The sequence below is a fragment of the Mirounga leonina genome, unplaced genomic scaffold, assembly GCF_011800145.1.
Source record: "Mirounga leonina isolate KUSES-001 unplaced genomic scaffold, KU_Mleo_1.0 Mir_180, whole genome shotgun sequence".
Classification (NCBI taxonomy): domain Eukaryota; kingdom Metazoa; phylum Chordata; class Mammalia; order Carnivora; family Phocidae; genus Mirounga; species Mirounga leonina.
In genome coordinates this window covers 3823174-3837326 of record NW_023270469.1, presented here as the reverse complement: position 1 = coordinate 3837326, position 14153 = coordinate 3823174, and the positions used below count along the sequence as shown (strand labels likewise).

General features: G+C 55.7%; 1 protein-coding gene across 1 annotated transcript; it reads right to left on the bottom strand.

Moving 5' to 3' along the window:
- Window positions 1-4998: 4998 nt before the first annotated feature.
- Window positions 4999-12054, bottom strand: CIBAR2 (CBY1 interacting BAR domain containing 2). The gene is made up of 6 exons (XM_035024508.1): window positions 12035-12054; window positions 10838-11072; window positions 9085-9153; window positions 8909-9010; window positions 7841-7945; window positions 4999-5145 (listed from the first exon to the last, which is right to left on the bottom strand). Exons 1-6 carry the CDS (start codon window positions 12052-12054, stop codon window positions 4999-5001), a joined length of 678 nt encoding a protein of 225 aa, XP_034880399.1.
- Between the last annotated feature and the right edge of the window lie 2099 nt (window positions 12055-14153).

The following is a 14153-nucleotide window of genomic DNA, read 5'->3' as shown; positions in this document are numbered from 1 at the left end:
GGAGCCCGTGCCCCGCGTGGCTTCGGCCGTGGGCCGACAGGCGTGGCCGCGTGCTCGGGGGTGCTTGGCTGGCCCCGGGCGCCTCGCCCGCCCCGCCGAGCTGCGCTGCGGGCTACGGACGCGCGCGTGGTGGGGCGCGGGGAGCGTGGCGCCTGCGGCGGCGCCGTCCTTCCTTCCTCTCTGCGCCGGCTGTTCGCGCCCCGCGGGCTCCACCCGCGTCTGGGCTGCGCGTTGTTCCTGGATCCGCCTCGGGCTTTGATCGGGGCCACGCTGAGCGCGCTGACTTGGGGCAGCGTGGCCGCCGCCGGGACGGGCTCCTCCAGTCCCCGAGCACCGTCTGCTGCGTGCTGGGCAGGGTCTGGCCGAGGCGGAGGCGCTTGTGCCCTCCGTGCCTAAACTCCGAGGCAGGTGCCTTGCGTCCTGGACGGCCCCGAGCAGGGCTTCGCCTTGAACCGCCCGAGCGCTGTCTGCACTGGGCCTCGGGGCCCTGCCACCGCAGCGCCCGAAACGCTCCCGCTCCCCCAGAATCCCACTCCCCTGCAGCCGCGGCTCCGGTCTTCCCGTGCCTGGACGAGGCTCCCACTGGCCAGGCCAGGCCTTCCAGCCGGGCGCGGTGCCAGCGCCTTCCCTCCCCCATGCCAACACCTGCACAGACTGCTCTGGCAAGCAGTGGGCGAGCTCGCCTTCAGCGAGGAGGGGAGAGGAGGCGATACACACACAGGGAGGGGGGCCGTCCAAGCCCAGTGGTGCGGAGAGCCCCAAAGTCACGCTCCTTCCACCCCTGTCCACCCCACCTACCCCCTCTGCCTCTGGGGCCCCCAAAGAGAGAAGCTCTGAGTTTTTCCGCCGCTTCCCAAGTGACCATCCACAGAGATGGTGTCGAGGAAGGCTCTGCCTGAGTCCAGCTCTGGAATTAGGAGCCATTGGTCCGTCGGGGGCACTGGGGTCCGAGCAGGAACGGACAAGCACCTACTGTGTGCCAGGCGCCACCGGGTGAATAAGCAAGGCCATTTTTCTGTAGAAACCGTTAGTGGGGTTGGGACAAGGTGAGATTGAAGAAGATGTACATTTGTGTGTGCGTGCGTACATATGCATGTAAAAGTATGAGATACAACATATAGTATAAAACATGACTACGTGTAAGGTGTAATCTATTTGTTGTTTTACAAATTACTACATGGAAAATGTAGAATGTTTGTTATTTTTGGAATGAGTGTTCTCCCTGGTAGAATCAGGGTGGGCTTCCCTGAGGAGGTGCCATGGAGCTGGATTTGGGATAATAAAAGTCATTGTGGTGAGGTTGTTAATCCTGCAGTGATCCCATGAAGGCTTTGTGTTCCCCACTTTGTTGATAAGAAAACCGTGGCTCTCACCTCCTTCCTTCACCTTCGTCAACGCTCCACCTCCCTAGACTTTTGTGATGTGTCCCTGGTCCCAAGATTATCCCCGCATATCATGGCCATGTGTTAGGGGTGACTCATGTCCCCCAAAAACTTCTGTGTTGAAATCATAACTCCCAGTGCCTCACAATGTGGCCTTATTTGGAAATAGAGTCTTTGTAGATATAATTAGTTAGGATGAGGTCACACTGGGTCTACTACTCCCATAAGACTGGTGTCTTTATAAAAAGAGGGAATTTGGACACAGACACACGGGGAGAATGCCATGTGAGGATGAGGACCCAGATCCGGATGCCGCGTCTCTAAGCTAAGGGATGCCAAAGATGGCCAGCAGGCTCCAAAGGCTGGGGGAGAGGCCTGGAGCACATTCTCCCCCACGGCCTCAGCAACAGCCCACCTGCCCACACCTTGATCTCAGACGTCAGGCCTCGGGAGCTGTGAGAGAGTAAACTCCTGCTGCTGGAGCCCCCAGGTCGCGGTGCTCTGTTACAGCAGCCCTGGGAGACGAAGCCACCCTGTTCTCAACATCAGCAAGGGGGTAAACATCCGAGTCCGCAGGTCATAAGGTGGGAAGTGAGACCCGGCACGATTCAGGTTAAGATGCACCCCGCATTTATTGAGCACCTATGGTGTACCAGGCACCATGCTAAGCCTGTGGATCCCCAGAGTGACCTGTCAGGTGAGCGAGATTGCCCGTGTTGCACAGATGAGGAAACAGAGGCTCGGAGGACACGAGACTCACCCGGGGGGCTGTGCCCCCAGCCCAGAGCACCTGGGGTCAGCCCCCATCTTTCCAGCTGGGGAGCTGTGGTCCTATTGCTGGGGTGCCTGCCCCTGTCCCCTGAGGTCCTCCACGGGGTCCTCCTCGGCAGAGTGCTCCGTGCTCTCCTCCTCCTCCTCATCTCTCCTCTGGCTCCGTATGGTGGTCTGAGTCCTCTGAATGGTTAACGGTCATCAGCACAGCATCAGTAATATTAAAGGCAACGACAAGTATCGAGCACTTTCTAAGAGCTTCCTGTAGATTTGTTCACCTGGTACTCACCACAACCCTATGAAGGGGGCCCTGTTATTAGCCCTACTTTGCAGGAAAGGAATCTGAGGCACAGAAAAGTTAAGGTACTTTCCTGAGGTCACACAGCTTGGGAGCAGTGGGTTTGGACCCAGGTGGTCTAGCTGGGGGCCGTACTTGCTTCACTGCCTTTAGAGAGAATTATTCAGGAAGCCTGCCGCCGCCACTGTGGGGCAAGGCTCCCCCTGGCCCCCCACTCACTGAGTGACTAAACCTCCCCTGATTGGCATGAGGCTGCTTAGAGTCTTTGTCGTACTTGGTTGAGCCATCAGAGGTCTTCCTGCAGAAATAGAAATGTGCTTTGCAGAGCTTGTAGGAGAACATGGAGTATGTGTACCATCTGACTTTCCGAAAATCTGAGAAATTTGGACTTCTGAAACCCATGGGCCCAAGGGCTGGGAAACAGGAGTGACCTGTCCAGAGAGCCCTTGCTTCTCAAGTGGACACACTTCAGGATGCCTCTAGGGGGTGCTCAGGACACACGGTGGCTGCACCTGCCTGGTGATGCGTGTTACTTGTGTTTCACTCCCGGGCGAGCCCAGGTCAGACCCTAGGGCAGGTCTACACACTCTCTAAGCAGTGCCTCCTCCTCAGGACCTCTTGCAAATCCCTGTCCTCAGATGGCCTCTCCCTCGGCACAGGATTCACACTCCCACCCCCAGTGCTCACCTGGCCAGTAAGAGCCCACGGGACAGCTGGGGAAAGCATGGTATCCTTGAGTGGCCGAGCATTGTAATGTCCGTAAACCCCATGCATCTTGGCTCTAAAATCCTGCCCAGGAGACACCAGGATGGATTACTTCCAATCAGGAAATGAAGGAAGGGGCAGGGGGAGGGGGGCGGGGGAAGGGGAAGAAGGTAATGCACGGCTGGTACTAACAGAACCCCACCTGGACTAGGTCCTGTCTGGGAGCTTCCTTTGTGTTCCTCCAGGTAATCTACAGTAGCCCGGTAAGTGGGCATCATCATCCCATGTTACAGACGGGGAAACAGGCCCAGAGAGTCTAGGGGGCATCTATAGCCACACAGAAAAATTAGAGATTGCTCTTGCCCCTAAAAGAATATTGTAGAGAGTGGGGCGCCTGGGTGGCTCAGTCAGTGAAGCGTCTGCCTTCAGCTCAGGTCATGATCCCGGGGTCCTGGGATCGAGCCCCGCATTGGGCTCCCTGCTCAGCTGGGAGTCTCCTTCCTCTGCCTCTCTCCCCACTCATTCTCTCAATATCTCTCTCTTTCTCTCTCACTCTCTCTCAAATAAATAAAAATATAATATTAAAAAAAAAAAAGAATATTGTAGAGATGAGTGAGCACACCAGAGCCTGTTTGGTCTGCATTTAATCTCATGTGGTGGTTTTAAAGCCTACCCACAAATTCTTTGAGACTTTGCCCATCAGAAGCTGGAATATAATTCTCCTCCCCTTGAATATGTCCTTAGTGACTGACTCACTTCTAAACCATAGACTGTGGCAGAAGCAACACTAAGTTACCTCTAAGGCTAGGTCATAAAAGGTGATACATTTTCTACCTGCCTCTGTCATGGGATGCATGCTTTATTTTTTTATTTTTTAAATTTTTTTTAGAGGTTGGGGAGGGGCAGAGGGAGAGAGAGAATCTGAAGCAGGCTCCACGCCCAGTACGGAGCCAGATGCGGGGCTCAGTCTCACGAGCCTGAGATCATGTCCTGAGCTGAAATCAAGTCAGACACTTAACCCACTGAGGCACCCGGGCGCCCCAGGATGCTCGCTGTAGACCAGCTGTCATGCTATGAGGAAGCCCACACCAGCTGGAGAGGCCTCAGCGCTGCAGACCCCTGCGGACCCAGGCAGGTGGGCCTGTATGGGGGTGCAGCTCCTGCAGGAAGTGACCCAGGACCCCGAGCTCAGAGGTGCCCTGTGTTTGGTCTAATACTCTGCTGTCACTCTCTTGAAACTCTTAATAATCATTGAACGAAGGGCCCACATTTCCACTTTGCACCGAACACTGCAAACCAAGAAGCCTGTCCTGTATCTAGATAACAGCCATCATCTATCAGATATGGGGGAGCGAGCCTTTAACGTGACTCCAGCCCCAGCTACCAACTGATGAAAACCCAGGAAAGACCCACATAAGAGCATCCAGCTGAGCCCACCCACCCCAGAACCACAGAAGATAATCACAGTGAGCGATAGCTGTTTGAGGGTACTGGGTTTGGCACAATGTGTTACAGATACATCAGCTCGTGCTTGATATTCATCAGATGAGGTGGGGATGATAAGCACTTTGTCTGCATCTAAACTGTAGCAAGCATCGGCCTGGGATGCCTTTTGTCACTGTTGACTCATTTGTTTGTTTTTAAACACCTGAGTGATGCTGAACAGGTTGATATTCCAGAATGATAGACTTGGGAAAATCCCCCACCTCTGGTTTTGGTAGCCAGGGGCAGATGTTTAAAAGAATTCATCAGAACGAGTCTTCAAAATTCTAACAATTGCAAAATGTTGCCAATAAAATGGCTTCTATCAAGATACCTAAACTCAAATTGAACCCCACACCATCAAGTAGAAAATGGGGCATTTGAGGGGTATACCTCCAGATCTCTCTCCAGGTCATAGCTCTCCAGGATCTGGAAGGCGCTGGAATATACCTCCACCGCTTTGGCATGGAAGACCATCTCGATGGTGACAAAGTCTGAAAAAATTTTCTATGGGGAGAGAAGCCCGGATAACATAAGCAACACTGTCACAAGGGGAGTCCTGGGGTCATTGTGAATATGGACAAATGGGGGTGGAGGGTGTTAGCTGTTCTTATGGGACAGGTCATAGGCCCGTGCTACTTTTAATTTATTTTGTTTAAACAGACAATACATTCCCATTCAAAAGCTGCCTTGCACGGGAATTGTTCTGGAAACGCAGAGGGCTTTCTGAGGGACGTCCTTTGCTCTGCTCTGTCACCTGGGTTCATCTGCACAGCCTTTGCTTCTCTCACTCTGAGGACAGGTGTTTGCAGGGGGATGGCTACAAAACCTCCGGCCTCTGTCCCCCGTGGGCCATGAGTGGATCTCACAACCTGACGAGCCAGTTCGTCAAAACGTAGTATTGGCTTCTCTTGATCAGATGGTTCTGCTCAGCTCAATGAGCTCTTACAGAGCTCCTCCTGCATGCCCGGCCCCAGGGAGGGCCCCCACTGCGTGCCAGGCCTTCGCAGAGGTTCCCACTTTGCTTTGGGCCCCGGCAGGACACAGGCTTGGTGCTGGGGTGGGGGGAGCTTGCAGTTTGGAAACACCCCACTGCACACAAACATTGGAAGTCCCTGGTGGAGGGGCGGGCTCAGAGGAAGTCCGCAAGCCAGCGTAGGAGAGGAGAGGGGAGAGGGGCCAAGACGGATGGCAACACCTGCCTCCTGGCTCCTCCCCGGCCACCCCTGGGAGGCTGGCCTCGTGGTCACCTCTGCAGATCAAGAGGCAGGGCCCAGGCCTTCTCCTGCCACTCACTGGCATATGGCCCGAGGAAATGACCGATCCTCTCTGAGCTCCAGCGTCTTCATCTGTACAGCGGGGACAAGGGTGGCCCGAGTTTACAAAGCCCTACAAGAATCTCTTAGCACAGCAGTTGTGTCTGGGCTCCCCAGATCAGCCCCAGCCCTACCTGGGAGTTTGTCAGAAATGCACATTCTCCAACCCCACCCAGCCCCATGGAATGGGACTCCCGGGTGAACCCATCGCTGGGGGATATGTGTTTTAAGCAGCCCTCCAGGAGATTCCTGCCGCACGCTCAGCTCTGCGAACCCCTGTATGAAAGCATCACTTATATGCTTTCACAGAAGCCAGAGAGCTCTTTGGTAAATATGATCACTTTATTAGACATGGGACCTAGACGTGATACGGTGATAAACATTACCTCCAGTTCTGAGTTTCTGCTCTTTCAGAACTGGGAGGGCTCTCTCAGGGATGGCTTGGATAAGTGCCTCTTACAAACTTAATCCCCAAAGTTTAAAGGATGCCTGTTTTAAACTGCATTCATCTGTTGGTCCCTAACTGTGGAAGCCAAGAATCTCATCCCCAACTCTTGCTGGCACTCCACAGAACCCTGCTTTCAGGCCTTCATAAACATCAGGTCCTTAATAATGGCCTGCTGGTAGTTTTAGGTCCTGCCTGCAATACAGATGCTTGAGCTCTCCTCACCACGGGTTCTCTCCTTGTGCATTCAGTTCCCAGATATTGCCGGAGTACTGCAAAGTGCCAGGCCCTGGACCCAGTGCAGGGACCCAGCGGGGACACGGCAGGCAGGTGCCATGTCGTGCCCCGTGTGTTCATGCCCCGTGGCACGGACATGCAGTGTGGGGGGCAGGCATGGAACAGCAAGGTGCCCCCCCAACACTCTTCACTCCGTAATGATATGCATGTGTCATGGGTCTTCCCCAAGGTGTCAACTCCATGAGGACAGGGGCCTTGCTCTTCTGGCTGTGATGTCCCAGCTCCAGGCACAGCGCCTGGCACATCGTAGGTGTGTGTTCTACATTTGTTGGATTAATGAGTGAATTAAAGATACAATTAACTCATCCCCTTGGGATAACTGCACCAAGAGGGAGCAGAATAGTGAATTAACATCAGGGCTGGACTGAACTGGGGGTCCGGGTGAGTTTCCCTGAAGATGAGAAGGTGTTAACTTGATGCAGAGTGAGGGCAAAGCCTTCTTGGCAGAGGGCACAGCCTGTGCAAAGGGACTGAGGTGTGTCTCGGGGTTCGGTGCACCTGAGCTTGATTGATGCGTTCAAGATAAGGCTGGGCTGGGGCTTCCAGAGGCTTGGGGAGGATTTCTACCTTTATCCTTAGAGTAAGAGAAGTCATGGGAGGGCATTTAACCCAGGAGTGACGAATTGCAGCTGCCTTTTGTGAGATCCTGGGGCTGCAACTGAGAGTGGGGGGCGGGTGTCGGGAGTGGGTGCAGGGATCTCTGTGACCACCTGGGGCTCTGGGCCCAGGATTCTGGGTTGCACTGCAGGGGGCGGGGGTGTGGAGGGAGGCATCACCTGTACCCCCCGGCTGACCTAAACATGGCTGGCTCAGTGAAGGGCAAGGAAAGGAGGAGGAGGTCAGAACAAATGCTGTGGGCCCTTGTGTGGAAAGCGGGGGACTTGGTGGGGGACAAAATCTGCCAAATTCTACCGGTGGGGAGCTGGGCCTGGGCGCTCAGAGGCAGGGCCTTCCCCCTGCAGCCGGGATTAGGCCAAGATGAACTGTCCTGGGAGCCCAGGACACACCTGCTCACATACACACGTACGTGCTCACACATACGCCATGCACACACGTGCATGCACGCTCACACACACACGCACATGTATGAAAACACTCGTACGTGAGGCCAGAGTACTTCTAACACAGGGCCGACCCCGCCTACCTGTAGGTCCTTCAGCTTCTGCTTCTGGAAGGTGTCGATCATCTCCTCCAGCTGGTGGGTGGTGCGGCTGGCATCCGCTGAGGCCCTCTGCACACTGGTCTCTGCCTGGCTCCAGGGGTAGAAGTGTCATGGGGTGGTTCTGGCCTTTAGACACTATTCTGGGTCACTTTCCGTTCTTCTTTTGGGTCCGATCTCCTGCCTCATGGATATCTCTTGCCAATTTGGTCATCGAAGGAAAGACCAAATAGGACCATGGTGAAAGGGCCAGGCACTGCTTGGATGGACCTACTTCCTGGCTGTGTGACCCTGGGCAAGTCACTAAACCTCTCTGAGCCTCAGTTCCTTTTCCCTGTAAGCAGGGGCAGTAATAACACCTGCTTTGCAGGGTTGTCGTAGGAATTAAACAGTGGGTACCTGCTGAGCTAATATAACAGGTGCTCCACTTTCAATAATAATTAATTCCTGCATGTGGAACGTTTTTAGGTAATTAAGTAATTCATCTGACCCGACCCCTCGCCAGGCACACGAAGAACCTGGATTTTAGAGTCAGACACCCTCAGAGTGGAGTTCCAGGTTCGCCCCTGGCCTCCCTTTTGTGACCTTGGGCAGCTCCCCTTTCTTGGTCTTGGTTTCCCCATCTAGACAATGGGCATGAGGCTAGAGGTGCCCACATCCAGTGAGCATTCAGTAAGTAGCCCTGATAAGGAGGTGGGGGCATGAAGGGGGGTGACTTGCTGGCTTACTGATCAGTGTGAACGAGGGGACAGAACCCAGGTCTCCAGAGCCCCCAGCCCACTGCTTGCCCTGCGCCTTGACCTGCATCCTGAGCGCCAGGCTCTGCACATACCTGCCCAGGTAAAAGCTCACCTAGCTGTTTTGTGAGGTCATTCGTCACCTGCATGAGATTCTGCCTTCCCGCACAGCCCTAGGGCACTCACCTGGGACTGAGAAAGGTGCTGTTAAGGAGCCAGGTTAACCAGCAGCCCTGACCCAGAGGACCGCTGTTCTCACAGTGGTCATGGCCACCCTGGCCCAGCAGCCTCAGGCCCGACCTCCGGGGAAGGATACGATCATTTGCCTGTCCAAAGGGGACTTCTGCCTCAGTTTCTCCAGCTTTTCCAGTTGTTTGATCTCGTTCTTCTGGACTTGTTTGAATTTCTTGATCTCGGCCTAGAGGACAGAGGATGGCTGTTTCCTGGATGTCTGGGTGGGCCAGACCCCGTCGGGCAGTGCCCCCTACTCACCCGTGTCTGCTTGATGTGCGCCCCGTACAGTTTCAGGGGGCTGACGACCTTGGTCTCCAGCCTCTCGACCTGGGGGAGCATGGACACACAGAGAGTCAGAGCAGACAGGACCAGGGAGGTGCGTGGAGCCTGTGGGGCCTCCGGCCTGCATTTAGAGAGTGCCACGTGCTGCATGACAGGAGCCCATGGGGCGCTGCGGAAGCGCAAGACACCCTCCCTCGCCCCTTAGAGGGTTGTGAGCCCCGGCCTCCGCTCAGGGCTCTGCTTCCCAAAGGCTGGGGTGATACATTTCATCTCATGAGGCTTGTTACGTCTCCCATCAAATGGGTATAACTACTGTGCCCACTGAGGGTGTCATGACCGTTCACTGGGAGTCACTGCAATTCCAGTTCCCCAGACTGCCTTACGACCTCGCTGCAGGGACTAGATAGACTCACTTGGAACACAATACAGCCTGGGATTCAGAGCTGCCTGAGCTGAGCGGGCTGTGCAGCCCCCCGAGGGCACAGCAGGATCTGTGAGGGGGGATGCCTCACACCCCTGAGTTGGTCCCTAACTGAGCCAGACATAGGAGCCCTCCCATACCTTTCCCCTGGGCCCCTTAAGACCCTGATTGCCGGCCACCACCCCCAGGGGGTCTGAATCAGCACGTCCTCAGCGTGACCCAAGATTCTGCATTTCTAACAAGTTCGCAGGTGAGGCTATTGCCTTGAGGACCAGTGGCAGGGGGATCCCCTGAAATCTTGGCTTGCCAGATGGGCCAGGGGATCTGGAATCCCCACCAAGCCCCTTCCTTCTCCTTGTCAAGGCTTATGACCCTGCTGGGGTAAACACAAATCTTAAATAATAACAATTTTCCCAGGAGTCAAAAGGAAAAGAGACTTTTCCCTTTGCTTTCCTTACAGCATTTTCTTTTAGAAAACCTGCAGTTGTAAATCCCTTTCTCTGTGCCTTTGGGGCTTATGTAAATCTTTTTAAAAGCTAAATAAGATTCTTGATGGTTTACAAGCCAGGCATGGCAGGTATCCCTTTGAAACACAAACATGGAGGTCGGCAGGGGAGTTTGCTCTGGGGCCTGGCTCCAAGCTCTGACGACCTACTGGTCCCAGAGATCGGAGAAGTTTTACTTTTCCTTGGGAGAGAGGCGATGCGCTGACACAGGCGGCCGCCCTGCCGACAGGTGGACTTCGGAAGTCCCGTGGGACCAACGGTGCCATCTGGTCGCCTGTCCTGAGACGGTGCGCGAGGGGTGGTTTCTGCACGACTGTGTCGGGGAGTGAGGTTTCTGAATGCAGACAGCTATGTATCGCCCGCAGTGTGTCTCATTTAGTGCTTATTCAAAAGAAAAGCTGGTTGGATCTTGTCTGCCGTCACACAGAGGGCTTTCCTGGGTTGGCAGGTGTGTATTTTTAGTCATCTCCCTAATACCCCACTACCTCCTCGCCCTCCCCCGCCAGGATTTCTGGGGGTCCTGGGCCCCAGAATGTGCCTCCTGCCTGGGACTCGCAGAGCCCACAGCTGCAGCCCTCAGGCCTGGCTTCCTGGGCCCCCTGCCTTGTCTGGCCTGTGTCCAACACCGCAGAGCCTCCAGGCTCTCAGTCCCATAAAGGGCGGCGCGACCCCAGGGAGGGAGTGGTGTGAGTGTCCACCCTTCAGGGACGCCTTTGGAAGAGGTGTTTGTTAGGTGTGGCCCCCGCAGGGCGGCTCCCACCCTCAGACCCCCACCCTCGTCCTCCTGGGCGACCCCGCCTACCTCGGCCTGCCGGTAATCCTGCACCTTGGCCAGGTCCTCGGCAAAGCTCCTCACGGTGGCCCGCAGCTCTGGGTTCTCGGTGTTGGCGAAGTCGGTGAGCTGCTTGACAAGCTGGTCAGCCTTGTCCCGCAGCCGAGCCGTCCTGCGGGTGTAGGCAGCCAGCAGCGAGCAGAACTGGCCAAAGTACTTCTCGGCATTGGTCACGGTGTTCTCCATCACCCTCACCTGGCTGTCCCTGGGGAGGAGGGGGCCTGAGAGGCTGTTCTGGGCCGTGACATCCAGGTAGGTCAGGACAGCGACACAGGGGTCACCTACACATCACCCGCCACCTAGCTGTCGAGCACCCTGCCAGGTACCTGCTCCCCGCCCCCCCAGTAATGCGCACGGTTCTATCAAGGCAGATTTGGGAGACCAGCTGGACCTGAAGGCTGATCAAATGGCTGGAAGGAATGCAAAGGGTGCTTTGGCTCCAAATCCAGCCTTACCCTCCCTGGGACCCTTCCTGGGGCTTTGATCTTCCTGGGGGAGTTATTCTGTCTTCCAACCGTCCCTGGCTACAGTGGCCCCCTCCCTCCAAAATCCGCCGATTCTGCTCCACGCACCACCCCCCCGAGCTGTTGAGATTCTCTCCCTTCTCTGAACCCTGAAGGTTTTTAAAAAATTAATAAACTTTTTTGGGGGGCCAGTTTTAGGTTTACAGAAAAACTAAGGGGAAAGTACAGAGAGTTCCCATAGGCCCTCCCCTCGGGGCAAACATGGTTTCCCTGTTATTATCAACAGGGGCTGCATTTTTATAGAAGCACATGGAGTGGTTCAGAGGCACCCTGGAGTTTGCAAAGCTCAGAGGAACCAGGCGCCAAAACAAATGGGTGAGGGGCAGGCAAAGCTGTAAGACCGCATTGATAGGATCAGGGACGGTGCCACAGGGGCGTGGTGTCTGGTGGGCTTGGAGGCACGAAGAGAGCTTTCCCAGGTGAGCAGATGAGGGAAAGAGGGGATGGATCCTTTGAATTTGGCCACCCCAGAGCTGTGGGCAATAATGCTGGGGAAGCAGAGGTCAGACTTTGGATGCTTCCCTGGGCTTCCCTTGACCTTGAGGTGGGGGTGAGCACCCTTTACCCATCTCTCTTGGTACATCAGGCCCCCAAACCCTGCTTCCCCTTCCCTCCCAGCCAAGGCCAGCACAGGGCCACTCACCTGTAGAGAACAATGCTCATTGTGACGGGAGGCACCAGCTGTCCTAGGCTAGGGGAATAAGGCCAGGGCCCCAGGGGTCCTGCAGGGCTGGGCGCAGCTGTGTGGGCTGGGCTCAAGGGACGCTGCCACCTGGTTGCCAGGCAACATGGCCACCCACAGCCACCCTGGGAGGAGCCCCAGCTGGTTGCCTGGCAACCTCTCCCCAGGCCAGCCTTGCCCAGCCTCGCATTGGCTGGGGGGAGGGGTCCCAGAGAGCCCTGTACCCTTCGTTTGAGGGTGGAGGTTCTGCGGAACCAGGCAGTGTGGGTTCCCTAGGACTGGACAGAGGTCAGATTTAGGGGAGCTTGCTTGGGGCTCAGCCATGAGGGGCTGCCGCTCAGCCTTCCCCAAAAGTCTGGGAGCAGCAAGCAGGGTCCTAGGATACCTGGTTACTGGGGAGGGGCTGTATGGGAAAGCACAGAGTGAATCTGGGGGGGGGTCCTGAAGCCTTGTAGCTGAGTGGAGGGGATGGAGCCCCCAGCCCAAAGGGACTTCTTTAACATTTCAATCATCATCTTATTTTTCCCCTCATTTATAAAAACAGTTCTTGCTCATTGTTAGAAAAGTAAGAAAGTAAAGACACAGAAAATCCAAGACCACATGATGAAACTGTAGTAAGGTATAATACATTTTACTAAGTGGAAGCTGTGGATCTTTCACTGTATGTACATTTTACCTAAAGCAGCATGAAGGTCGCAACACTAAGAGATATGGCGGGAGGGGCAGGTGTGGACCGAACCCACGGCAGAACTTGGCAACCCGCTGGGCTGGGACTCCCTGGATGCGGCTGTTCATTTGGTGTGTCTGCAGGTTTTCAGAGTGGCGAGCCTTTTTTTTTTTTTTAAAGCACAGATAAAAGCAAGGACTTTAGAATCAGCTAAACACAGGTGTAAATCCCAGACTCCAGCCCTGCTGTGGGACCTCGGGCAAGTCACCTCCCCTGTAAAATGGGACAGTATCTCCTTGCCTTGTCGTCGTTGGGAGAAAGAAGTCTGTGGTGTGAGGGTAAAGGGACAGGGCAGGGCCAGACTTGCACTGCGGTTCCCTGCACATCGGCCCAGGGTGGTGACCGTTGCCCCGCGGCGGGTCCTGGGTGCCCCGTCTCCCTGTGCTGCTGTCTGCCCGCTCCCTACACTTGGTTGTGCCCTGTGTGCCCTGTGGGCCAGGGGCAGCATGTAAACATAACTTAGCGTCGTCCTGTGCGGCAGCTCCGTGTGGGGCACGCCACTTCCCCTGACCGGTGCCCTGAGGCTCTCCCCTGCAGGACGCTGGGCGGGCTGGGGCCGGAGCCTGTGCCCCCACTTTGTGCAGCGCACTGGGTCCCATCCCCCTCCCATTCTTGGCCCCCTTCACTCTTGGAGGCTGTGCTGAGTTGAAAAGTGTCTCCCCAAAATGTCCCCTAGAACCTCTGGAAGTGACCTCTTTTGGAAAGGGGTTTTTTGCAGATATAACTAGCTGAGATGAGTCATGCTGGAGTAGGATGAGGTCTAGTCCAACGACTGGTGTTCTTAAGAGAAAGCAGAGACCCAGGGAGACGGCCATCTGACACAGGGGCTAAGACTGGAGGGACGTGGCCACTGGCCAAGGATGGCCGGCAACCCACCAGGAGCACTAAGAGGATCTTCCCCAGGGAGAGGCACGAAGGATCTTCCCCTGAAGCCTTCAGAGGGAGCTCAGCCCTGCCCACCCCTTGATTTTGAACCTCTGGCCTCCAGACTGTAGCATAAACCTCTGTCGTGTTAATGCCATTTTAGTATGGTGGCCCCAGGACACTCGCACACCCCACTCCCCACAGCACTGCTGTGTTCCCACGTGGTCAGCCTCTCTCCCCACAGGGGCTGGTGGCCTGCCTGGTTTCTCCCGGTCCTCTGACTTCTCACCTGCGCCCTATACTTTTGATGATCCCTTTGGTTGATGAATCCCCTCCTGAGCAAGCCTAGCGGAGAGTCTCGTCCATGTTGAGAGGCGCCCACATGGAGGAGGCGCCTTTGCCCTGGGTTCTGGATCTGGTCCCTGGTCCAACAAGCATCCCTGCTCTGTGTCCCTGTCCCTCCACGCTCCTTCCTGCAAGCTTCAGCAG